The 27,347-nt window shown below is 39.7% G+C and overlaps 1 protein-coding gene across 2 annotated transcripts in view; it reads right to left on the reverse strand.

The window, feature by feature from the left end:
• LOC129724618 (LIM/homeobox protein Awh-like) overlaps positions 1–26,613 on the reverse strand; it is a 97,194-nt gene extending 70,581 nt beyond the window's left edge. For both annotated transcript variants that reach the window (XR_008727935.1, XM_055679636.1), the window contains exon 1: positions 26,029–26,613. Coding sequence is in view for 1 of the 2 variants with exons in the window: in XM_055679636.1 (XP_055535611.1) it covers positions 26,029–26,055 (27 nt within the window). In the remaining variant the exon portion in view is untranslated. The remainder of the gene's footprint in view (positions 1–26,028) is intronic.
• Positions 26,614–27,347: the final 734 nt, after the last annotated feature.

Here is a 27,347-nt window from a genome sequence, read left to right on the forward strand (position 1 = left end):
GCACATCTCGCGAACTAATCAACTAAATGGAACCATATTTGGCAGGTGAATGTTTTTAGTGGTAACAAATGATACACAGCTGCTGAAATCGACCACAGACCCCATTTTGGATTCTAGGTTGGCGACTTCCGGTTCCTGGGAAACAGCGGAAAATGATCGATTTACACCCAATGTGAGTGTTTCTTCAACCAGAATGACGCTCAGAGGCCAGGAATTATCTTAAATACCATTTCGAAATCCAAGATGGCGACTTCCGGTTTGTGAAAAACAGCCTAAAATAACCAAATACTATCCAATATGAGTATCTCTGGAACCAGAATGATGCAATGAGCTAACAATTGACCTCAGGCACCATTTTGAATTGCTAAATGACAATTTCAAGGAAACAGTCGAAAATGACCGAATAATACTCAATATGGATATTTCCGTAATCGAGATGATGCATAGAAACCAAACATTGACCCTGGACACCATTTTGAATTTAAAGACGACCACTTTTAGTTTTTTTTTTTTTTTTTTCTTCACATAACATTTATTTGACACGGCACAAATACAATTTAATGTTTAACGGCGCCAATTATATCTGATGACTTAAAAACTAAAGCAAATTTTTTATCCTCGCTGCCGACTACGAGCTGAAATTAAGTCTAACTTAAAACTAGCATGGGATTTCCAATCAGTGTTTTGTTGTTTAATGGTCGTCTGATAATCGTCGAATGGCATGTATGGATTCGTTCTGCTGAGCCACGATGTCGTGAGTTGGGACAGAGGCTCGTAGTCCTTGGGTCCTGGTTCTATTGTGCGGGGTCTGGTTGCTGGTTTTGTGCTTAAGGTTCAAACGTGTTCTTGTCGTTTTGTTGGGTGTAGACGAAGGGGAACGGGACTAGACTGGGGCGTGGATGGATTTCAGGAAAACGTATATAAGGGACATGTAGGATAGGTCACGGCTCGCCAAGACATCACGAACAGGAACAGCCGGCTGTCTACCCTCGGCCTGCAGGGAAGCTATTAATTTAGACCTGGCGTCACGGTGTACAGGGCATGACCAAACCACATGCTCTATGTCGTGATAACCTTCACCACAGGCACAGATACCACTTTCCCCGAGCCCAACACGACGGAGGAGCGCGTCAAATCTATAGTGATTGGACATAAGCCGGGACATCACGCAAATGAAATCCCGACCTACATCCAACCCCTTGAACCACGGGTTCGTCGATACTTTGGGGATTATGGAATGTAACCACCTTCCCAATTCCCCTCTGGTCCAAGCATTTTGCCAACTGATGATCGTATTCTGACGTACAAGTGCGAAAAATTCATTAAAGGCAATTGGTCTTTCATAAATATCACCGTTTGTTGCGCCCACCTTAGCCAAAGAGTCCGCTTTCTCATTACCCGGTATCGAGCAGTGAGAAGGGACCCACGCTAAGGTAATCTGAGTAGATTTTTCGGATAAAGCACTCAGATGTTCCCGTATTTTCCCCAGGAAATACGGAGAGTGCTTAACATCTTTCATCGATCGGAGAGCCTCAATGGAACTGAGACTGTCCGTAAAGATGAAATAATGGTCCGTGGGCATTTTTTCGATAATCCCTAGGGTGTACTGAATTGCAGCTAATTCTGCGACGTAAACAGAAGCAGGATTATCGAGCTTATGGGAGACGGTTAAATTGTTATTGAAGATACCGAAGCCAGTGGACCCATCAAGAAGTGATCCGTCAGTGTAGTACATATTGTCGCAGTTGATGTTTCGATATTTATTGGAAAAAATTTTAGGGATCTGCTGCACGCGTAAATGATCCGGGATTCCACGAGTTTCTTCTATCATGGATGTATCGAAAAACACAGTAGAATCAGAAGTATTTGATAAGTCGACACGATTTGGAATATTCGAAGAAGGGTTAATATTTTGGGACATGTGATTGAAATACAATGTCATAAAACGGGTTTGAGAATTAAGTTCGATTAACCTTTCAAAATTTTCAATCACGGGACGGTTCAAGACCTCACATTTGATTAGAATACGAGAAGACAGGCTCCAGAAGCGGTTTTTCAATGGTAGTACTCCAGCTAAAACCTCCAAACTCATCGTATGGGTCGACTGCATGCAACCTAAGGCGATACGCAAACAACGATATTGTATTCGCTCCAGTTTGATCAAATGTGTGTTTGCTGCGAAGCGGAAGCAGAAACACCCGTATTCAATAACAGACAATATCGTTGTTTGGTAAAGCCTTATAAGGTCTCCTGGATGGGCTCCCCACCATTGTCCGGTTATTGTACGAAGAAAATTCACTCTTTGTTGACATTTTTTCATCAGATACCTCACGTGACAACCCCAGGTGCCTTTAGAGTCGAACCAGACACCAAGATATTTGTGTACCAAAACCTGAGAAATCGTTTTACCCATTAATTGTGTTTGAAGCTGAGCAGGTTCATGCTTCCTAGAAAAAACTACTATCTCAGTCTTCTCCGGAGAGAATTCGATACCTAGCTGTAAAGCCCAAGCAGAAAAATTGTCCAAGGTATCTTGCAATGGTCCTTGCAAATTGGCAGCTTTGGCTCCTGTAACAGAGATTACACTGTCGTCTGCAAGTTGTCTTATCGTGCATGAATTTGCCAGACATTCGTCGATGTCATTTACATAAAAGTTGTAAAGAAGGGGGCTTAAACATGAGCCCTGGGGAAGACCCATGTAGCTAATGCGAAAAGTTGCCAAATCGCCATGCGTAAAATGCATGTGCTTTTCGGACAACAAATTGTGCAAAAAATTGTTCAAAATTGGAGAAAATCCTTGTCGGTGAAGTTTACCCGAAAGAATGTCAATAGAAACGGAATCAAAAGCCCCCTTAATGTCCAAGAACGCAGACGCCATTTGTTCTTTACGAGCATACGCCAGCTGAATATCTGTTGAAAGCAACGCAAGACAATCATTCGTCCCTTTGGCACGGCGGAAGCCAAATTGAGTTTCTGATAGTAGACCATTTGATTCGACCCAGTGGTCTAAACGACGGAGTATCATTTTTTCCATCAATTTCCGGATACAGGATAGCATTGCAATCGGCCTATAAGAGTTGTGATTAGAAGCTGGTTTCCCTGGTTTTTGGATGGCGATCACCTTCACTTGCCTCCAATCCTGCGGTACAATGTTTTGCTCCAGGAACTTATTGAACAAGTTCAACAAGCGCCTCTTGGCATTGCCGGGTAGATTCTTCAACAAGTTGAATTTGATTCTATCTAATCCAGGCGCGTTATTGTTACAGGACAGGAGGGCAACTGAAAATTCTGCCATCGTAAAAGGTGATTCTATCGCGTCGTGGCCCGGAGACGCATCGCGAACAATATTTTGCTCTGGAACAGAGTCCGGACATACTTTCCTGGCAAAATCAAATATCCACCTACTTGAAGACTCCTCGCTTTCGTTGACCGTTACGCGATTCCGCATTCTTCGGGCTGTGTTCCAAAGAGTGCTCATCGATGTCTCCCTCGACGTCTCGTTCACGAACCGACGCCAATATCCACGTTTCTTTGCTTTAGCCAAGCTTTTAAGCTTGGTATCAAGCTCCGAATATCGTAAATAGTCGCCAGGTATACCTCCCGTCTGGTAGGCCTTAAACGCGTCGGATCTTTGCGTGTAGACATCGGAGCACTCTTGGTCCCACCACGGAGTGGGAGGCCGTTCTTTGATCGTTACGCCGGGATATTTCTTCGTTTGGGCTTGCAACGCGGCGTCGAGAATCAAGCCCGCGAGGAGGTTGTATTCTTCAAGTGGTGAATGATGTTGAATCGACTCGACCGCTTTTGAAATCATTTCCTCGTATAACTTCCAATCGACATTTCGTGTGAGGTCATACGGAATGTCAATTGGTCGCATGCGAGTTGACCCGTTAGTAATTGAAATAAGAATAGGCAGATGGTCGCTACCGTGAGGATCGAGGATTACCTTCCATGTGCAATCCAACCGTAGCGACGTCGAACATAAGGATAGATCCAAAGCGCTTGGGCGCGCTGGAGGTTTCGGGATACGTGTCATTTCACCGTTGTTTAAAATAGTCATGTCGAAATCATCGCAAAGGTTATAGATTAAAGAGGAGCGGTTATCATTGTATGGGGAACCCCAAGCCACGCCATGAGAGTTGAAGTCTCCCAAAATCAAACGTGGCGAGGGAAGAAGTTCTATTAAATCAAAGAGCAGCCGTTGCCCAACCTGTGCTCTGGGGGGAATATATATTGAGGCAATACAAAGCTCTTTACCTTGTATTGTCATTTGACATGCGACAACTTCGATGCCTGGAATCGAGGGGAGGTTAATACGATAGAAAGAATAGCACTTTTTAATCCCTAAAAGTACTCCTCCATATGGGGTGTCTCGATCAAGGCGAATAATATTAAAATCATGGAAGTTGAGATCAATATTTGAAGTAAGCCAAGTTTCACAAAGGGAAAATGCATCGCATTTGTTTTTATTTATCAAAACTTTAAACGAATCAATTTTTGGTAAAATACTTCTACAATTCCACTGTAAGACAGAGATAGAATCCTTCATATACGCAGTTGAATTAGGCATCGAAGGATACAATCGCTGCAAGGAGAGGCCATTGGGCAGTCAACTGCTTCAAAAATGATCTAACTGTTGGGAGGAATGCTGTAAGAAAAATTTTAATTGGATCGGGTACATTGAAAGTTTCAAAAATCCAGTCCACAATGTCAGAAAATTTCACTAATCCAGAGTTTGTTTCATCAACTGGGAGTGTAAAAGGAGCAACTGGGGTTTTAGATGTTCCTGGCAGTGCTGGGAACTCCTTCTGGGACTTTAAATTTGCCAGCCCAGGAGGAGTTTGCTTCGGTTTTTCCGCAGCACTGTTTGGTTTGTTTGTAACTTTCATTTCACTTTGAGAAATCTTAGGACCTTTTCTGGGAAGTTTAGGAGAGGAAATATTTTTCCTCTTTCTAGACTCCCCAGGATTGGCATAAGATGCTCCCGCTGGTGAATCGTCAGAATCGGTTTCATCAGAGGACAACAGATCGAAGGGGTTCGAAGTAACGGGAGAAGTGGTAACGGTCTTCTTCAGCATGTCAGCGTAGGAACGCTTTGAACGCTCTTTGAGAGACCGTTTTATTTTATCCCTGCGCTGCATGTACACCGCACATGTCGAGAGCTCATGCAGATTTTCTCCGCAGTGAATACACTTTTCAGCGTTAACACTGCAAGAATCTTCCGCATGAGACTCCCCACACTTGCCACAACGTGCCTTATTGCAGCAGTAGGCGGCTGTATGGCCTAACTGCTTGCAATTCAGGCAGTTCATGACGCGGGGCACGTAGAGCCTCACAGGGAGACGAACCCGGTGGATCGAGACGTGGCTTGGTAGTGCAGACCCGGCGAACGTAACTCGAAACGAGTCTGACGGAGTGTATACTGTTTTGCCACCGATGATCGATGCTGACCGCAATTGCTTGCAGTCGAGCACCTTTACTTCGGGACACGTTTTGTTCTTAAAGCACCCTTTGGCACTTTGCAGTATACACTCGACGGACAGACTCGAATCGGTTATGACACCGTCGATCTCCACGTCTCGTGCGGGTATGTAAACGCGATACTCGCGTGTGAAGAGCTCAGAGCAAGCTATATCGTTGGCCTCTTTCAGGTTACCGACCACGACACGGAGCTTGTTAGGCCGGACCTTGGAAATTTCGGTCACGCCCTTGTACTCCTTCGTCAGGTCTTTAGAAATCTGCAAGAGGTTCAACTTTTTCGATTTCGGTCCTGCCTTTGGCCGAAAATAAACAGTATAGCTGCCCTGGGCTCCGTCTGGGTAAAGCCTGGGGCGAGGGGGGACTGAAGAATGAACAGGGGAGGGGGTAACAGAAGGGTCAGGGTCAGAGGGGTTCGGGGATGGTGGCGCGGGAGGCGAGGGATCTACATCCATCGCGCTAAGTCTAGCGCACTAGCGCTGACAAGAACACGTACCTTTTTATTTCTCCCTTCCAGTAAGGTTGGTTGTCCGATCGTTGGAAGTAGCAGCCGTTACAGCCAGCAGCACCAATACAGCAGCACCAAACAGCCACCAGCAGCGAGCCAGGTGTGAGATCACTCCACACAGCGATACAACTCGCTGACACTGATGGCTTCTTCTTTTTCCTCGTTTGTGTCTCGTCCACTGCTGTAGCACAATCCAGCCAGCAGCCAAATCGGCTTACGCACCAGCTGGCAGTCACGATGCAAAACAGTTGCACAAAGGCACGACCTTGAACCCGGATTTATATCACTCGACCAGGCAAACAATGCCAACACTTGTTCACACTTCTTTTGTTTTATACTCTATCGGACCGATCACCAAACACGTCCAGTACTGATGCGTGTTCGGCACAGAATCAGCCACTTTTAGTTTGTGGAAAACAACCAAAATAACTAAATACCTCCCAATATGGGTATTTCCGGTGTCAGATTTTATTTATTTATTTCGTCAAGCAAATGTAGACTACAGTTATAATAATACAATGCTTTCTTATATTCTATACATTATTTCCAGTAGTTAGTCGTTTTTTTATTTGATTTCTGCCCATGGTGATGTCGATATTTTCGCAGTGCTGGTTATAGTGACGCATCATGCGATTTATTGGGCCATTTTTTGAGTAGTTTGTTCTGTGAGAATTTTCCGAAAATATTTTACGATTTCTTAATTGACGACTGGGTGCATAAAAATTTAGTTGTGATAATAATTGAGTAGATTGCACGCGTTGAGAAATAATGTCATTGATAAAATAAAGCATTGAAAGATCGCGGCGTTCTTTAAGTGCTTGTATGTCTATAAGCATGCAGCGTGCTTCATATGATGGCAAGGGAAATGATGTCCAATTTAGCTTACGAAGCGCGTACAAAAGAAATTGTTTTTGGACAGATTCAATGCGTTCTTCATGTGTGGCAATATAGGGATTCCATACAATGCTACAATATTCCAGAATTGGTCGGACGTATGTAATATATAATAGTTTGATTGTATATGGGTCTTGAAAATTGTGGCCGAAGCGTTTTATAAAGCCCAGCATACTATTTGCTTTGTTGATAATTGTATTATAATGTTCTATGAATGTGAGTTTGGAGTCTAAGATTACGCCTAGGTCCCTAACGATTTTGCATTTTTCTACTGGTTGGTTTCCTAAGAAAATGTTTGTTGGTGGTGTTACTGTTTTTCTGCTAAAGGCTATTGAATTACATTTTTTAATGTTGAGTTGTAATAGGCTTTTGTTGCACCAAGTGTAGAATACATTAATTTCGTTCTGGAATATTTCGAAGTCTTCTGCATTGGTTATTTCTATAAAGAGCTTCATGTCATCAGCATATACAAGCACATGTATTGACTTAAGAAGAAAGGAAATGTCATTTACGTATAATATAAAAAGAAGAGGGCCCAGGTGGGAGCCTTGAGGAACCCCAGAAGTTACTTCTATTGGGTTTGAAAAGGAATTTTGAAAGCGGACTATTTGTGTTCGTTTTGTTAAGTATGACTGCAGCCATTCCAAAAATTTTGTTTCAGTTCCGTATTTTTCGAGCTTGAAGAGTAATAATGGTATGTCGATTCTGTCAAATGCCTTGCTAAAGTCCGTATAAAGAGCTTCTACGTGGTTACCGTTGTCCATTACAGTCAGAGTGAAAGTTATGAATTCCAAAAGATTTGTGGTAGTTGATCGGCCTTTGTAAAAGCCGTGCTGTTGAGTTGTAATTTGGTGTTTTACTTGTTGAAAGATTTTTTCATTAATTATTGGTTCAAATAATTTTGGAATGCATGAAATAATGGCAATTCCACGATAATTACGAATGTCAGATTTAGCGCCAGATTTGAAAATTGGCACTAAATATGAGGTTTTCCAGAGTTCTGGGAAAATTCCATTCTTCAGGGACATGTTAAAAAGGTGTTGTAATGGTGTAGATAGTTCTTCTGCCAAATTTTTGAGAAAAATTGGAGCTATTCTGTCAGGTCCAGGACCTTTCGTAGCGTCTAAATTTTTAAGTGCGTTTTGAATTTCGAATTCAGATATTTGATTGACAGATAAAGAATTCGAAAATTCAGGAAAATACGAGAAGTATTCGCGGTCGCGATCTGTTTCTTCATATTTGGTGTAAATTTCTTGAAAAAAAGTGGCAAAAAGACTACATATTTCATTACTAGTTTGTCCTACATTACTGTCAAGATGCATTCGTGATGGAAAGTTGTTACTTTTTAATTTGGTTTTTACGTAATTAAAGAAGTTCTTAGGGCAAGACTTGATTTGATATTCGATTTTACGATTATGTTCTTCATGTGCAATTTTAATGGCTGCGTCAAGTTGACAGCAAATTTCTTGGTAATTTTGAAGATTTTCGCTATTGCTGTCTTTTTTGTATATTTTATGTGCTTTTTGTTTTCTATTTTTTAGGTTCTTCAATTGTGGATTAAACCACACTGGATATTTGTTGGTGTTCGTTCGTCTTCTTTTCTTTAGAGGTACATTTTCTGATATAATTTGATTAATTATTTCATAAAATTTTGATACTTCTACGTTGACATTTCCTTCTTTACAAATTATACTACGCCAATTTATTATGCGAAGTCTACGTTTGACTTGTTCGAAGTCAGTTTTGTGGTATTCCGGTACATCCTCGTACTCGCAGTCGCTGGGGTACGAAGTGTTATTCATTACTATTGAATATTCAATTGCTGTGTGGAATGCTTCATTTTTCCAGATGGGAGTCAATGATGCATCTACACAGAAGTCTTCAGTGCAGTTTGTGAATAATAGGTCTAAATAAGCATTTTGTTTGTTTTTGACATGATTGATTTGATATAGACCGAGTTCTGCGGATTTGCCAAAAAGATACTGCAGTGTTTCGTTTTCGCCTACGACTGGGAGTAAGATAGATTCATTTTCAATGTCTACAATAAAGTCTGCATTACGTTGGTTGAAGTCGCCATAGACATGCAGTTTTACTTCTGGTTTCATGTTAGACATAATAGATTCTAGAGTTTTGAAAAATAATTCATACGAATGTTTATGAGCATGTTCCGGTGGAAAGTACACAGAACAGAAGATATGTTCTTCGCCAGCAATAAATGCTTTGGCCCATACGTGTTCAAATTCTTTATATTTGTCGGATATTATTTCTTCAGAAGTAAAGTCTACATTAATGGCAATGAGGACTCCACCGCCTGACTTTTTTTGACTGGTAGACAAATTCCGATCGTGCCGGAATACATTGTAATTGTTTCCAAATACTTCTTCGCTTCTTACGCTTTCGTCCCAGCTACTTTCAGTTCCTAAAATTATTTTAAAAGATGACGACAATAGATTTTGTTGAATTTCTTTCATTTTGCTTGGGCTTTTCATGCGATTGAAATTCTGACAATAGATAAGAATTTCAGTCGCATTCTGTCGAGGAAGCGAAGAAGTGTTAGTCAAGTTATTACTTATGTTTAAATATAATGGTTCTGCCTCAGAAGAGGGCGTCCTTACTTGCGAAAATTTGTACTAAATTTATTTACACTTTCGCGAAGTTGTTGAAGACGGTGCGTGCGTTCATTTGATAAAAAATGACGATATGATTGAAGGTCGGCTACTGCTTCGGCTGGCGTGAGTCCATATTCCTGATGGACTTCAATAAAGACGCGTTGGAGCTGTTCTGGAGATGTCGGCAGTCCTTCGGATGCGAGAAGCATTCTTATACTGGTTGGTGTCATTCCTTCTACGCATACAGATGATGGTTGGTCCTTCATGTATGCGAGATATAGGCGTGTAATATGCATTACTTTTGGGTCGCGGAGTCTAGCCTTCAAAAAGCGCTCGTCGCCATTCGATGATTGCTGCGTAAGTCGGACGATTGGTGGACGCATGGGGTCAAGTTCAAATTGGCTGTCTTGCGGTGCTGATTGTATGCTGGCGTTGCTGGCAGGAGCCGGTGCAGAATTTTCATTGTTAGTTGCATTTTTTTCTGTCCGATATGGGTTGATAGTTTCGCCTTTTTGGAAATTTATAAATTTGATGCCAGAAAATCTGCTGAAAATAACCGAATACCACCCAATATGAATATATTCAGAAATAGGGCGCCAAAAGCCAAAAGTCGAAGATTTTGTCATTTCGATAAAACCATTCCTTTCAAACGATTTGTCTTTTGACTTTCATATCCTATGGCCGATTCGTCGTGCATTTGCAGACTTTAAACACATCGCAAGGAAACAATGAATTTGGAACGATCAAATAGTACAAAACCACATTTAAATTATGTTGAGACCAAATATATCAATCAAAGCAGGTATAGTTTTAAATAGCCTTTGAATTTCTTTTCTTTCCATAACTTTTGAGCCACATATCAAATTGTTATGAAGTTTGTTATTTGTGAGTTTGAGAAATGACTTGTTCGTATGAAACTAGTTATGTTCAAATTAGTCACGTAATCTTTGAAATAATAATAGTTTCGTGATTTTCACATTTCGGTACTTTACAGACGAAGTTACAGTCCGATTACAGTAATATTCAATAGGGTGTTACGAGGCAGCTAGGCTTATTAGTTGACACTAATTTTGTAGAAATCGGGTCAGCCATCTCTGAGAAAAGTGAGTGAGTTCAAGTAGTCTTCGGAATATTTTCCTTTTCATAGCTGGATTTCCATTTTTAAACATAACAGGAAAAGTAATAGTCTGATTGCAAAACAAATCAATAGGGTCTTATGGGGCAACTAGAACTTTCATTTGACACTGATTTTATGAAAATCGGTTCAGCCATCTCTGAGAAACATGAGTGAGATTAAGTAGTCTTCAAAACTCGTTTCTTATTATAACTTTTGAACCACAAGTTCAGTTATTATGAAATTCAAAAGTTAAAGGCCCGTTCATTTGAAATCAATTTTGTTCAAATCGGTTGTGTAGTTTTCGAGATAATGATGTTTCATGATTTTTACATTTTGAACCATAACCTCTAAACTAAAAATCCGATTACAATGAAATTTAATAGAGTCTTTGGGACAACGAGACCTTTCATTTGCAATTAATTTCATGAAAATCGGTCCAGCCATCTCTGAGAAAAGTGAGTGAGAATAAAAATCTGCACATACACACACACATACACACACACACTTACACACACACACACACATACATACAGAAAATGCTCAGCTCTTCGAGCTGAGTCGAGTGATATATGCCATTGGGCCCTTTGGAGCACTTTTATATTTTCGGTTTTGCAAGTGATTGCTATACCTTTCTAGGAGAAAGGCAAAAAACAGTATAAACAAAAAACACAACGCACTTTGCAGCACTGACAAGCGTACCCACTAATAACAACACCCAACACAAATAAAGAAGATTTTGTTGCTTTTGAGTTACTTTTTATTACCTTTTTGTCCACAGATTTTTGATCTCGTTTAATAATTTCAATGTATTAAGAAGTTTAAACAGTTATTTGTTTGGAAACTGTTCGTCTCGGCAGTGTTAAAAGTTTCGTCTCAGCAGGTTGTATTAAATGGAAAACGAAAGGAGAAAGGTGGCCAGCTCATAAAATCGCAAAAATACTAAAATTCGCCAAAACAATAGTGCATGATGTGCTTGAACATTTTCGATAACGGAGGCCCGGAAGAATCAGTGTCGGCAGCTAAACCGAAAGGTATTAGGGGAAATAAAGGTAAACCCAGGACTCTCGGATCTGGATATCTTGAAAAAATGGTGCTAACAATTGCACTGTCCGCAGGCTTCGTCTACGAAGAGACTACCGTTTTTTTCGTGTTACTCAACTCAACAGGACGTTAACTCTGAAAAGATAATCATATTTTGATGTGCGTAAAAGAATAATCTTGCGTCACAATGATTCCCGACTTTTAAATAAATTAAAATGCAAGAAAACGAAGACTGGTAAGGTGATGCAGGATCTTGCACTTAAGATGTTTCCTAATATTTCCGTATTTGTTTGTTTACTTTGTGGTGAAAATTTTGTCAGGATTGGTACACGCGTTGAAAAGTTCTCCAAGATGGAACGCCGAGGACGAGAAAAATTTGTGCACACCTACGTTGGAAACCCAACGCGCGTTGCAACGTAGCCAGGAGGATTGATCGCCAAGGCTCTCAAACCATCGAAACCGACTGTGAATATCGTGCTCAAACGATACCGGGACACTTTAACAATGGCTCGCGCTAAACAAACCAAATGTAGAAGTGGAACATTGGACCGGAAACTACGAGCGAAGGTCATCGGGGCAGTCCGGAATAATCCTCCGTGATTTGGCGAAAAGGTTCGATGCAGCACATAGTACGAGTGCGTCGAATCGACTGCGTCGAATCGAGTGCGTCAAATCTGTATGCGTGGAGGATTACGGTCGTTTCATGCCAACAAACAACCCAATAGGACGCTAAAACAGATCCTGGTGGCCAAACCCCAAGCAAGAAAGCTATACGCGCAAATCGTGACAGAGTACAACGGCTGTATTTAAATGGACGATGAAACATACGTCAAAATGGAATTTGGACAACTCCCGGGTCTGATATTTTACCTCGCTAACCGTAAGGGGAATGCTCCAAGTAGGTTAAAATTTGTTTTCGGGGATCAATTCGCCCGCAAGTTGATGATTTGGTAATTTATAATAAATAATATTCAGTATTTCATAAATATGCTTATTTGATATAGTCGGGTTTCGGGTTTTCAAACCTAAGCCCGACATTTTTAAACCCGAACCCGACTCGGACACGAAACTTTTTTCGATCAAACCCGAACTCGACCCGAACCCAACAATTTTATTTTTGTTAAACTCGAACCCGACCCGAGCCCGAAACTTGAAACCCGAACCCGACCCGAACCCGAGATTTTTTCGGGTCAAATTTTTTAATCAATTTGAGGCTGCCCTGAAGCTTTGAGCCTCCAATGATATTGAATGTTAGTGATTTTTTTAGTTGCATGAAATGAGATATCATTATTTCATAAATATGCTTATTTGATATAGTATAGTTTTCAAACCTAAACCCGAACATTTTTTCCCACCTAACTCGAACTGGACCCGTACCCGACACCTTCAAAAATTTTCAAACCCGAACCCGACCCGAGCCCAACACTTTCAAAAATTTTCAAACCCAAACCCGATTCGAACCCGATGGATACAGGTCGGGTTCGGATTTCGGGTTTGAAAACCCGAAAAGAATTGAATTGAAATTGAAAAAGTGTGGCAAATCATTTAGAACATCATCTGATATGGCAAAGTGATGAAAAAAATGGCCGTTACGGTTTATGTTGCCACTGTTCAGAAACTGATGAGAGGTATTCAACGAATTCGAGAATTCATCAGAACAGCAAACAAATAAATTTTCTTGTATTTTTCCATTGAAACCCTGCAAAAACATATTTTTACCAATTCTGTACGATATTACTTCATTGAGGAATCGGAAATTGTACTTACTACTTACTTTACTTTTATGGTGACAGATCGTTGAGATCCTATGCCAAATCCAGAATACGTCCCCTCAAAACTCGGCCTTAGGCTGCTACTCTCCAGTCTCCCCTTACACCCGCTGCTCTGGCATCCTCGTCGACAGCACACATCCAGTGCGTGCGTCTGCCTCGAAGTCGTCGTCCTATATCCGGTTCTCTGCTAAATATTATCTTTGTCTGTCGCCCATTCGCCTTCCGTGCTACGTGGCCAGCCCACTGTTACCTGCCGTGTTTCATCAGCTTGACAATATCAGCGTGTTTGTATACTTCGTGCAGCTCATGTGCCTGCGCCACACCCCATTCTCTAGTTTGCCTCCAAGTATTGATCGCAGGATTCTACGCTCGATCGGTCTCATTCCACGTCCACGATTCATATCCGTAGAACGCCACCGGGAGTGTCAGAGTTCTATAGAGCACAAATTTCGTACGGATCTGTAGGCTACGGGACCCAAGCTGGCTACGCAATCCGTAATAAGCCCTACTCGGCGCCGCAATCCGTCTCTTCACCTCGCGGCTCACCTTTTTGTCACATGTCACGAGAGTACCAAGACAAACAAATTCGTCGACCACTTCGAAAGTATCTCCATTCATCTCCACCGCAGCGCCAACACCAGCAGAACCACTGCCAGCCACCATGTACTTTGTTTTGGCAGTGTTTATGATGAGTCCAATTCTCGCAGCTTCCCTTTTAAGAGCCGTAACGACCCCCTAACTGCTCTACGGTTAACACCAATTATATCAATGTCGTCCGCGAAGCCCAGAAGCATGTGAGACTTAGTGATGATGGTGCCGCTCCTCTGGGCACCTGCACTTCGTATTGCACCTTCCAGAGCTATGTTGAACAGCAAGTTCGAGAGCCCGTCACCTTGCTTCAGACCATCTAACGTCACAAACGCGTCCGAAAATTCACCCGCTGTCCTGACGCATGATATGAAACCGTCGTTGTTGGGAAACCATGTTCCAGCATTATTTGCCACAGCTCGTTGCGTTTCACTGTGTCGTACGCCGCCTTAAAGTCAATAAACAGATGATGCGTCTGCAACTTGTGTTCTCGAAACTTGCCTAGAATCTGTCTCAAGGTGAACATCTGGTCCGTTGTAGATCGCCCCACTCGATTGGTATTCCCAACAAAGGCTTCCTGCAACAGACTCAGTCGCTGGAACAGGATACTAAAGAAAATTTTGTTAGCGGAATTGAGGAGGGTTATGCCTCGATAATTACTACAGTCGACTCTATGTCCCTTCTTGTAGATAGGGCATATGAGTCCTTTCAGCCAGCCCGTAGGTAGTTGTTCCTCAGACCATATCTTAGGATAATCTTGTGAATCGCACTACACAGCCGCTCGCTCCCAACTTTGAAAAGTTCGGCCGGTAAGCCGTCCCTCCCAGCGGCTTTGTGGTTCCTTAGCTCTTTGCAAGCATTCTTCACCTCGTCCAATGTTGGTGGGTTCACAGCTTGTCCGTCCTCCTCAATTTCTATCCTGTTCCCCGTGGTTCTGTGGTTAGCGATGTCGGTCGGCTAGCTCTTCCACACGGTTGTGATATCGGGTTCGATTCCCGATCAGGTCGAGGATCATTTCGAGCTGGAAATTTTCTCGACTCAGCACTGGGGCACGGTGTATCGTTGTACTTATCCTACACATGCAAAATGTGCCAAAAACAATATCGATAACGAATTCTCTCAGCTAATCTAGTTGATCGAGACCGCATAAGCATAAGATATTGTTGTTGTTGTTCCCCTCGACGACTCCTCTACTTTCCTCACCGTTCAACACCACTTCAAAATGTTGCTTCCAACGCCTGGCCACCTGCGATGTTTCGATCATCAGGTTCCCCTTCCTGTTATCACACATGGCAGGTACTGGCACGGTCCGGTTCCTGATTCCGTTGATCGTTCTATAGAAGCTCCTCATGTCGTGCCTGGTGAAGAAATTCACCTCCTCCGCGTGGACGCGATCGTAGTGCTCACGTTTCTTACGGCGGTGAAGCCTCTTTTCGGCAGCTCTTGTCTCCCGCTATATCTCCCGCATTTGACGCGTCACACGATAAATTGCTACTAACGTTTTGCGTAGGCTCAGTTCTTCTCCTCCGTCACCTCTAGACACTCAGCATCGAACCACCCACTACGCGTGGTTCTTGTTGACATGCCTATCACTTTTCGCGCTGTTTCGCTGACCGCATCATGGATGTGCTTCCACTGCTCGTTCAGGTCCACTCCAGCTGGTTCACCGGTCCGTCTGTCAACTTTTCGAGTATAGTCTGCAGCAACTCCTTCCGCTGATAACCTCTGAATGTCCAGACGTATCTTCCTTGGCGATCTCGATTTAAAAACGTTGGACAACCGGGCGCGAATCTTGCCTTCCACGAGATAGTGATCCGAGTCTATTTTTTTTATCCTCAAAAGGACCGCACATCTAAGACGTCTGAAAAGTGCCGGCCTCTCCATTGTGGTGTCTCCAGGTGTGCTTCCGAATGTTCACCCAAGCAACCAGAAGTTCGAATTTCACTTAACAAATGAACTTAGAAGTTCACATAAGCTTCGGATTCGGTTCCGCGGAACTTTCTTGCTGAACAACAAGACACATTACTCACAAACGGAACATCATTCTAAATAAAGTACTGTCAACACCTGGAAGCAACTTGAAAGTTCATGAGAAGCCGCTTGTTCCCCTTTATTGGAACCTTAAAGTTCACATAAAGTACACACGTGAACTTCAAAACACCCGGAAATTAAAGTTCGATTAACATTTTATCCGTACTTCTTATCAGCACGAAAGTTCAGTAGAAGCTGCTTACTTGAAAATTCAGAAAAAGTTTCGCGTCAGCCTTTTCTGAACTTCCTAGTTCGCATGAGGTTCCGCTTGTACTTCATCTGAACTTTCAAGCTGAAAGAGAGACCCGGTATGTTTCTAGCTATGAACGTGTAGGTAATGAAGAGAAATCAGCACATCGAGTAAAATCGATGCTGATATCATATAGCGGGAACGGAGCAGTGGTATGAATCTAGGCTTCAAAGAGGGAGGACTCGAGTTCGAAGCTTGTGCAGTAAGTTGCAAAAAAAATTATGAAATTTAATAATAAATGAAGCCAGACATTATTCTTCTGATCTAAATTTCTTTAGTAAATGATTATCATGGGATTGAAGCAACACGAATGATGAGTGAGGAAATTGAAAAATTGCAAATTGATTTTTATGTTAAGTATTTTGAAGTTTTCTTTTCAAGCTGAATAGCGGTCTGTTCAGTGACCTAACCGAACTTAATGTGAACTTGCTAGTTCGGTTTAGAAGCTGCTTTGCATGCTACTCGAAGTTTATTCAACAAATGCGAACTTGAAAGTACGGTTAGTTGCTTAAAAATTGAGGAGAAATAGAATTCTATTCATGATCGTTAGATTGGCTGATTAGTCTATGAATTCTACTTTTATCCGAACTTTTGGTTACTTGGGAGACGTGCAAAATGGGTACTACAGATGACCATTCCCCTGGCCGCGGCGAAGTTTACTAACCTCAAGCCGTTGTCATTGTTGGTAGAGTGAAGCCTTTGCTTACAATAACGGGACGAAAGAGCTCCTCTCGTCCGACTTGTGCGTTCGTATCTCCGATGACGATCTTTATATCGTGTTTTGGGGACTCTCTTTACGTTTTCGCGAGGAGCTCATAGAACTCCTCTTTTACGTCATCGGTTTTATCGGTAGAAACTGTGTAAACGAAAAAAACAACGCGCTTTGTAGCACTGCCAAGCGTACCCACTAATAAAAACACCCAACACAAATAAACGTAATTTTGTTGCTTTTGATTTCTATTCTATTTCTATTACTTTTTTCCTTTCTCCTAGAAATGTTTAGAAATCACTGCAAAAATTAAAGGTATAAAAGTGCTACAAAGGACCGAATGTAGGTTCAGTTCGACGAGCTGAGCATTTTCTGTATGTGTATGTGTGTGCGTGCTTGTGTATGTGTATAACGATCTCCAAACCTCACTCGATTTTCATGAAATTAGCTGCAAATGAAAGGTCTAGTTGCCTTGTAAGACCCTATTAAATTTTATTGTCATAGCACTGTAACTGTGTTTGTAATGTTTTAAAATTTCCATTTTAAAATCTCACTCATGTTTCTCAGAGCTGGCTAGACCGATGTTCACAAAATCAGTGTCATATAGAAGGTTTAGTTGCCCCGTAATACCTTATTGATTTTCTTTTTGCAATTGGACTATAACTTTGTCGGTTTAAAAATGTAAAATCAAGAGTAAATATACCTTTATTGAAATGGATTGGCAATTGAAAGATGTTTCCCTGAAACTGAAAGTCGCAAATTCGGATTTCAAAAAGAAGTATGGAGTTGATTTCCGTCCTCTGAGCATTATCCCGGTTCATGAAAACTAACATTGGGTACTGCTTTTACCTTTTAGGCTGTTTTACAGAAACCGAAAGCTACTATCTAGTACTTTAAAATGGCATCGGAAGTTGATGCGTAGCCTCAGGGTATCCTACCACTTTCGTGAATACTCATATTGTATGACATTTAGTCAATTTAGGCTGTTGATCAGAAACTGTCGCCATCTTCGCCAGATTAGGTCATATTTGGTTATTTTAGGACGTATTGAGGCAGCCAGAAATAGTCATTTGGATTTAGAGTGATGTTTGAGTTCAAATTCTGGCCATTGGGTATCATCCCGGTTCCAAAAACCCATATTGAATGGTGTCTGGCTATTCTTTGTATGCACCTCAGAAAAGAAGGAAATAATATCAATAAGAGTAACTGCGTCAAGGAATTTCTAATTCATATTCAAGATCATTGAAATGAATTCAGAAGAAAAAGAATTCAATTTTACATTTTTTGAAAGTACTGACTAAGGCTAACATAAACAAATTAAATATATTTACACAGTACATATATAAGTACAGTGACGTTTCGATTATACATAGGGATACCATCCGTTTGGAGCGTCCTGATTTATTTTTCATATTATAGCATTTGTTCTGATTTTTCTGAATGATGTCGGATGTTCAGAAATGTTAAAGACTGTCCAATACTTTTACTTTGACTCCGGAACGAAACGGACTAATTTCAAACGATTTTTTTCTTTGGTTGAATTTTGACGAGAGAAATTGCCTAGTCGTTGCAACCCTCAACTATCTGACTTTTGGGTCCTAAAGCTATCCAGTTTTTTACTCACCATGATGGCGGCGTTTTCGCAAAGTATTTTGAAGTTAGAAGGTATGATTATAGGGTCATGATGTATGTATTGTAATGGGAGCAAAAAATAATATCCGTAGAAAATTGAATAGTTTGGCGAAACTATTTCCTTGGTGTTAGTGAAATATAATACGGTGGATCATACCTTCTAACTTCAAAATACTTTGGCGTTTTCGTAATATGCGAGGAATTGTCAACACAAACGTTGCCAGATTTATTTCTCTTTTGAAAAAATACGTGAAGACCTAAAAAAAATTAAAAATTTTTTATTGTTTTCCTTCGAATTTTAAAAGAAGAATAGAAAATTGCTCTAAATGTCTTGAATGACATTTCGCATACGTACGGTATATGGGAGAACTGTCATTCAAGGTATTTTGAGCTGTTTGTTATTCTTCATTTAAAAATCGAAGGACAACGACAAACATTTTTTTAAAAATCACGTTTTGCTCAGAACATTGCACTCTTTCAACTGATATATGTAAATCAGAAAACCGTGTTAAACTTTAGGACCCAATTTTAAACAGTTTACGTGTGCTGCATTTGTAAGATATTTACTAACGCCTAATGAATTAAAGTTACAAAATTGGATCGTCCGAGAAATACTATAAATAGATAAATGAGTGTTTTGGCGTATTTAGAAATGCCAATCTCAAATTACATGTTTTATTTATTGATACCTCAAAAAAAAAGCAAACACCTGATTTTTAATCCCGACCAAATGGTAACCCTAATTATACAGACCAAGAAAATCTCACGTGATATATTTAAAGCGTATTTATTTATATGTTACTAGCTGACCCGGCAGACTTTGTCCCACCTATTTTTCTTTTTTTTTAATTTTGAACATTTACGATTCCACATGTTTTCATTTCAAATATTCGAGACTTTAGTATGGTTACTGAAAAGAAACAGTTTCTATTGCTCACACAAAAAGAAACAGTTTTTCAAGTTCACACATAAAAGAGACAGTTTTAAAATTGTTCATTTGGAAGACGACCTTTTTCGAAAATAAATAAACTGGAGGACTTTCCAATATATTACAAGACGTCTGAAAAGCATAGGAATTCTAAATTGATTCCTCACACTTCCAAAGTTTGACTTTGTGATTTTTTAATAGTCATTTCAAATCCAAACATTACGCTTAAACTCAAAAGTCACATCGTTTTCGGAATGAGAACATCCTCACCTTTGAATTTGCCTTCAAGTATCGACATTGGTTTTAAAACAATTTACGACCAATCTTGTCCAATTACATGAGTTTGTTTGGTTCAGGTTTCTGAGCGTGAGAATGACATTTTCAACTTTAAAACCGTAAGTTAAGTGCACTGCTGTAAATAAGGGAATTGCTGGATGATCTAGAAGAGTTAGGAAACTCTTTTGTTATTTTGTTATTGTTATTTTATTTTCTAAAATCATCTGACACATTGGTGGTCTTAATGATAAAATATCCTAAGGCTAAAACAAATATTAACAAACGAAGTACTTAGGATTGTTGTCGACGGAGGAGTCGCCTGAACATTTGAATTGTTGATTACTTTTTCTGGATTATTTATACATTAATTATTTATTATTGACTTATTCATACAATCTGCTAATTTATCAGGAATTTCTTTCGGAATTCTGAAATTCAAATCGTCGTCATTTTGTTTTTCGCTGCCAAAATTTCACTTTTACGTGACCGTGGTATACATGGTTCTGAACGATATTCGGAAACGCATTTGTAATGAGTTCCTGAGTCATCAAACGATTGATGTTTTACTGAATAAAATAGATACAAACTACATCTGGCACGTTTCCATTGAGTTAAATTGAGTCACCTTGTCAAGCGCGTATTCTGGGGAGCTGCGTAGCCGCAAGGTTACAGAGTCCGCTTTGTCAAGCCGATGGTCGTGGGTTCGAATCTTAGTAGAACCAGGCCATCGGATGTCAAAAAGAACTTAAGCATGGGTTTATTCTCAGGCTCCCCACCAGTTACCCTTCCTTTACGCTGAAATCTACAATACCTTTGCGTAACGTCCTCTTAACAAAAAATAATTCCCTTCTATCAATAAAACTGGCCAGAAGGGACGCACGACGAAACTTCTCCAGGGAATTATAATTGGTGATATTTGGCAAGAGGAACGAGTATCGGTATAGTAGAACAGTAAGCGTGTAAGGAAGAGTATCACATTACACACAAGCACTGATGAACAATAATAATAAGCATGCCACTGCTCTATAGCGGTATTGTTATTAACAGAAGTGCGGGATACAGCAGACACCCGGGCATATCTCACAATAGATCTAAGATTCTGGTCGCAGTGAGGAAGTCCATACAGGAAAAAAAAGCGCGTATTCTACGCTTGTAGGTACGTGGGGATTTTGAAAATTTTCACTTTTTTAGAAATGGCGGGCTTATTTTCTCACAAATTGGAGTAAAGCTGAAGCGAATAAAAAAGATCAGGTGGGGCCATTCCAAGATTTGTAGAATTTGTTAGTTCTGTTGGATTGGTCACTTCTTGAATATTTAATCTACATCACCAATGTCGTTTATATAATTCTAAATGATTTTCGGAATGAACTCCTATTTCGTCGAGATTACTGCCTGTAATCGCATAATTGTAACATTCGACATTTTATGGATTTCGTGCTTTTTATTGAGAAATGCTTAGAATAGTATGTCCTTTTTACATTTGTAAAAATATGCCTATGTTTGTTTGAAAAAAGTCGTAAAAAATACCAAGTTGTTTTGTTCCATAGCGTAAATAACCGCATAATTGTCACACTTCTTAATTTTTTCAACTTCTTTGTCAAAAAAGTTTCCACCCAAATTCACATCTGCATTCTTTGACACTCGGAAGTTATTCTAATCCGGTAATCAACCACCGGTGATCCGTTTCTGATGTTCAGCTCATGCTTGTTGAATACATGAAAAACTTTATTTTCCCTGTGATATATTCCAAAAGTGGCTTGAAAGTGACGGCATAAATGTATCATTGCAAAAATTTCAACCAATTTGACTTCAAAAGTAATATTCAATGTATACATAGTGTAAAGTAGTGCTTTCTTCATGATACTAAGTTAATTTAAAGTGTCTATTTGCAAGAATATATTAGGAACAATGCATTTAAGGTCAAAATATAAAAGTGCGATTTGCTCGAACAACCAATTTTGCAAATGTTACAAATATGCGATTATGGGCAGATTACTCGGTACAAATTTTTCGACTGTCGGTATGTATATTGGTTCCCGATTGCTGGATCTAAGATGTCTATGAGTTCAAATATATTCTGGTTGATGATTATTTCAAAGGCACCGTTGAATTTCATTCAACTTACCTGAGCCACTAAAATTTTCTCGTCATACACCGGATTGATCACAAATCGTCGACAACTGAATTATTTTCTTTCATTGTCACTTCGTTGGAAAATAACCGAATAATCACGTTGAAAAAAAATCTAGTAGTAGTGAAGGTTGTCAATTGATAAACAAATCAACTCCAACTGCCAACGCCTTCTTAGAACGCAATTGCCCTCTATCTCTACTACTGCTGTTTGCAGTGGAAAATCGATTTCTTTTTTTTAAGTTTCCCCTTTAATATTTCACAATCTTTCTCGCCGTACAAAATTGCTCTGTGTTAAGACGAACACAACAAATAAAATTGAGTACAAATCGGACGATCTATTCTCAAGTTATGGAGGTTAACACATTTCTGTCTCTCTCCTTAATTTATATATTTAGATTCGCTTATGTAACTACATTCAGTTGCTTGGCTTGAGATGAGACATACTGTGTTAAAGCTAATCTGAAAGAGATCGGTAAGAACACTTACACCATTATGTAACGGTATACAATGTTACATTTTACTATTAGTTTTAATTTTAAATAACACTGTGCTACAAATGAAAAAAAATGCAAGAACTTCTGAAGTCACCTAGTGTAGGTTGTAGGTCTTGTTGAGTGTAACATACGCTCATACTAGAAATTTTCCAAACACCCCCAAAATCTGAAGTTATAGTCAAAATACGGTTTTTTGGACCTCAGAGCATACATTTTTTTTAACTCAGTCGTCTCTCAACCGATTTTCAATATTTAGGCAGTTTTGGAAAGAAGATAAACAGAGCTTTCAAAAAATCTACTGGTTTATACTAATATCACTAAAACATGTTGAGTAACTTGAGTTTAAATATAATTTTTTAAATTTTTTCACACAAGTTTTTAATGTAAGGTCTAAGCACTGGGTTTTGATCATAACTTCAAATTTTAGGGGTATTTGAAACATTAAGTATGCGCGCTATTAACACTTGACTAGAGCTATTACCCACACTAGATCACATCAAAAGCTCTTGCATTTTTTACCATTCGTAGCACCGTGAAACAATTTTGCGTTAGATGCCAAAAAATCTGGTTTTCTTAAAAAACCTATAACTCAGCCAAATATTCACCGATTTTCACAAAACCACTTTGGTTGATTCGTCATTGAATATTATTTCAAAATTTTATTGTATTTGTAGTATCTTTCTCACAAAAACAGGTGACAAAATTCAAGTTATGTTGAAAAATAGCATGTAAAAGTCTAAAAAATTATATTTAAACTCAAATAACTCAACATGTTTTAGTGATATTAGTACAACCCTGTAAATGTTTTGAAAGCTCTATTTATCTTCTTTCCAAAACTCGAAAATCGGTTGAGAAATGACTAAGTTAAAAAAAATTTATGCCCTGAGGTCCAAAAAACCGCATTTTGACTATAACTTCAGATTTTGGAGGTGTTTGGAAAATTTCTCGTATGAGCGAATGTTACACTCAACAAGACCTACAACCTACGGTAGGTCACTTCAGAAGTTCTTGTGTTTTTTCACCATTTGTAGCACCGCGAATAATTGTGGGATAGAAGCCAAAAATTGTGGTTTTCTTAAAAAATATATAACTCAGTCAAATATTCACCGATTTTCACAAAACCACTTTTGTTTGATTGGTCATTGAATATAATTTCAAAAGTTTAGTGTATTTGTAGTATCTTTCTCACAAAAACAGGTGGCAAATTTCAAATTAAATTGAAAAATGGCGTGGAAAAAACTAAAAAATTATATTTAAACTCAAATAACTCAATATGTTTTAGTGATATTAGTACAAACCAGTAAATTTTTTGAAAGCTCTGTTTATCTTCTTTCCAAAACTGCCTCAATATTTAAAATCGGTTGAGAAATGACTGAGTTAAAAAAAATTTATGCACTGATGTCTAAAAAACCGTATTATGACCATAACTTCAGATTTTGGGGGTGTTTGGAAAATTTCTAGTATGAGCGAATGTTACACTCAACAAGACCTACAACCTACGCTAGGTCACTACAGAAGTTCTAAATCGCTGTAGCACAGTGTTATTGATCAGATCGGATTATTAAATAAATAACGAATACACGCAAAAAAAAACAATCACTTAATTGGAGAATTACGATAACTTCCTCAGAAAGTTCACACCATTCGTACTGCCATCATATCCGTACTCCCCGCCAATTCTTGAATTATTATTCCATCTGGCTCAACGATTCTACCCGCATGCCTGGAATCATGACACCAATCTATCAGATCCTCACTTTTAAAAAAATATATCCAGCGAAAATCCCGACTGAGGCATTTCAAATATTTTGACATGCCGCCCGTCAAATCCGATCTCCTGCGAAATACGGCCAGTTGTTGTGCGGTGTCACAGAGCTAAACATGATGGCCTGCCGGTACCGGCCCGGAGATCTGCCTCGCATGACCAAGAGTAGGATGACTGGCGAGATTGAACTTGACTTGACAATACAGATAACCTCCACCGGCCGAGTTCGTGTCATTCCGACCTGGTGTAGACTTCAACACCTTCGACGCCGCCGTCCGGTGATCCGAGGCAGGACACTGCGGACCACACTCAGCTGGCTTCAACCTGGCCATTGTGTGTTGTTTGGCGGTTGATCCGATCGAAACTGTGCGTGTGTGCATTGTATGATTACGCGACAATCGACCGCAAAGGCGCGCGACTACACACGATTCGGCCCACGTTTTCTCAATCCGTGGCCGCGGCTGGAGCGATAAAATCGAATTAAAGTTTAAATAATGGAAATGGAATGATTGTGTACTTTTTTGATTCCCGTCGGTAGGGTTTCATATTTTTATTGTTCATAAGTTAAAATATTTTATTTTTGTTCGGAGTTTTTCTTTTTCAGCACAGCGCGGTATGCTATTGCTGAAAGCAGTGGGAACCTTATTGACGCGAGCTCATTTTTGACTGTGCCGCGGCTCAATCATTGCAGGAACATCGGTAACGTTGTTGTTGATCCGAAGAAGAAACATGCTGCGACGAAGAGAAACTTGATTTGGTCGGATGCCGGACAGCATGGGTTTGACGATGACCAGAAAAAAAAATCAATATTGAACTCGCAGGTGAATGGTTTTAAAATCGATGCACGCTGGTCTGGGCTGACCAAGTATAAGACACAAAACTGTTCCTGTTAAGAAAGTTATAAACAGAAAGGGCAATATATTTGTCTTTAATTCATATAAAAATGGCCTTGGTTTCTTGTAAATAATCTTAAAAATGATTATGATGATAATAATGTTGTATTATCTTCGATTTTTTTCCTGTATGTACTAGGCATATCTTTTTATTCTCCGATATTATTACAATAGAATAAGTCAGCATAAAATTCATAGAAGTAATAACGAAAACAATGATCGTTTTATGCTCATTATGAACAATCAACAACTCAATCCATCATGTCCTGTTTAAAAAAGGCCACTTAGGCTCACATATTACTGAGCCTAAGTCATCTTCAGTTCTCATTAATTTTCCGCATTTTCATGAGTAATAAACATCTTTTTTGCAAAAACATCAATTATAGTCATCATACAAAAATTTGAAATTTCCGTGAAGCATTTTACTTTAGTGACCACGAGATAAATCTACAATCCAAGTTCAATGAGTAATACTTGGTGATTTTTGATACAAAAAGAAATTTAAATGAAATGAGTATATATAGAAGTTTTCGGAATATTTGGAGCAGCTTATTGTTTGCTTCTATTTATATTAGTGATATTGTGGTGTCCAGATGACAAGCAAAAATATCATTATGAGAAGAATCCACATAATGAGAAACGAAGTAACTTTAGGAAAATCAAAATTGTTACTAGCTGATCCTTTCCTATGCACTCCTAATATCAAGATTTGTTTTTATTTCTATCATAATCTGACTTCATGAAAGCTACATATGAATATCACGTTTTCCAGTGCTGTGCAATTTCAATCAATGCTGAGACAGAAATTCGCAAATACACAAAACTATTTTTAATATACAATTAAGGGACGAGGGAACAATAGAGAAAAAGTAGTCTAGACTTCTTGAGTAAAATACAACACAACACTTACCTTCATTTGTTCAAGTTTGATATCCATTGCTTTAGTCGTTTTCAGATTTTCTCTTATCACTGCTAATCTTTGCCTGCTACAATCTTTATAATTGAAATCATGTCTCCTGCATCCAACATGGTTGTCATTTTGCAAACTTTATTTTCTGTAATTTTGTCATAAAACGTGTTTTTTTCACTTCACTCAATCACTACATCATCACAAGCACCTCACGATTTGACACCACAGAATTTCACTATTCACTGTATTTCGCGTGTCGTTATCAATGTTACTTCCCGAAAAGATCGCAAACTCAGTCGCGATACCGTTTGAACGAAAACACCGTCGCTACGCACGATACTCGCAACACCTGATCCAATCCGATCACGTCGGTACGAATGACTGAAACTGGCAAATCTCACTCGCTCTCTCTCACCCGCCCGACTTCAGCCAAGTAGGTTTCTCACTGTACACACAGCGACAGTCTGAGGATTCTGTGTGATCTTATCTTTCAGCTTCCATGCGCCAGCTACCTTATACAGACCACGGGAATCCATTCATGGACCATAAACTTTGCGGTTCTTTCATTTTGAATCATCACACTGCTAGCAACGGTACATGTTCACTAGGTATGACACATGTTCTACAACAAGAGAGTGAGAGGAATTCGAAAACAGAGCTTTCAGGAGAGCGGCCGTCTCTTCGAGTAATGTACATAAGTATAACTAAGAGAGAAAGAGCAACATGAAACAGACCACAAAGGGAAAGAGGCGTGGTTTATGACCCCACCCCAGCCAAGCCAAAGCTATATCGATGGTTCTGTTTTTGGTGATTTCTCTCCCAACCTGTACATAACATATATTTAGGCATTTTTTATTTGTGCAAGCATCCACGAGCACTGGGGGTTGAGACTGGGAGTTTTATGCAATGAACCTCAGTGGGGAGAGTTTTTACCGCCCTGTAGGCATTTGTTTTCAGCCGGATTTGACGAGTGGGCAATTTATCCCTCTTGTCCGGTGAACTTGCCCAAGTTTTTTTTCTTCATATCAAACAAAAGTTTGTCCTATTGAGAGTAATCGAAATTGAATTAGCTTGCGGACGAGCAATACAGCGCAGCCTATTAGGATATTTTAAAAAGGTTAAGATGAATTAAAGTTATACCTATTTTATAAGGTAGCTTTAAACATTTAAAAACTACTGGTATGTAACTTGCACGGTTCTAATCCTTTTTTTACCTGTGAGGACACATCACTGCGACCAAAACTTTGGTCTATTGCAATATACTGTCCCGATGTTTGCGGTACACCCGCACCACAGATTACACTGGTCGACGAAAAAAA

The sequence above is a fragment of the Wyeomyia smithii genome, chromosome 2, assembly GCF_029784165.1.
Source record: "Wyeomyia smithii strain HCP4-BCI-WySm-NY-G18 chromosome 2, ASM2978416v1, whole genome shotgun sequence".
Lineage (NCBI taxonomy): Eukaryota > Metazoa > Arthropoda > Insecta > Diptera > Culicidae > Wyeomyia > Wyeomyia smithii.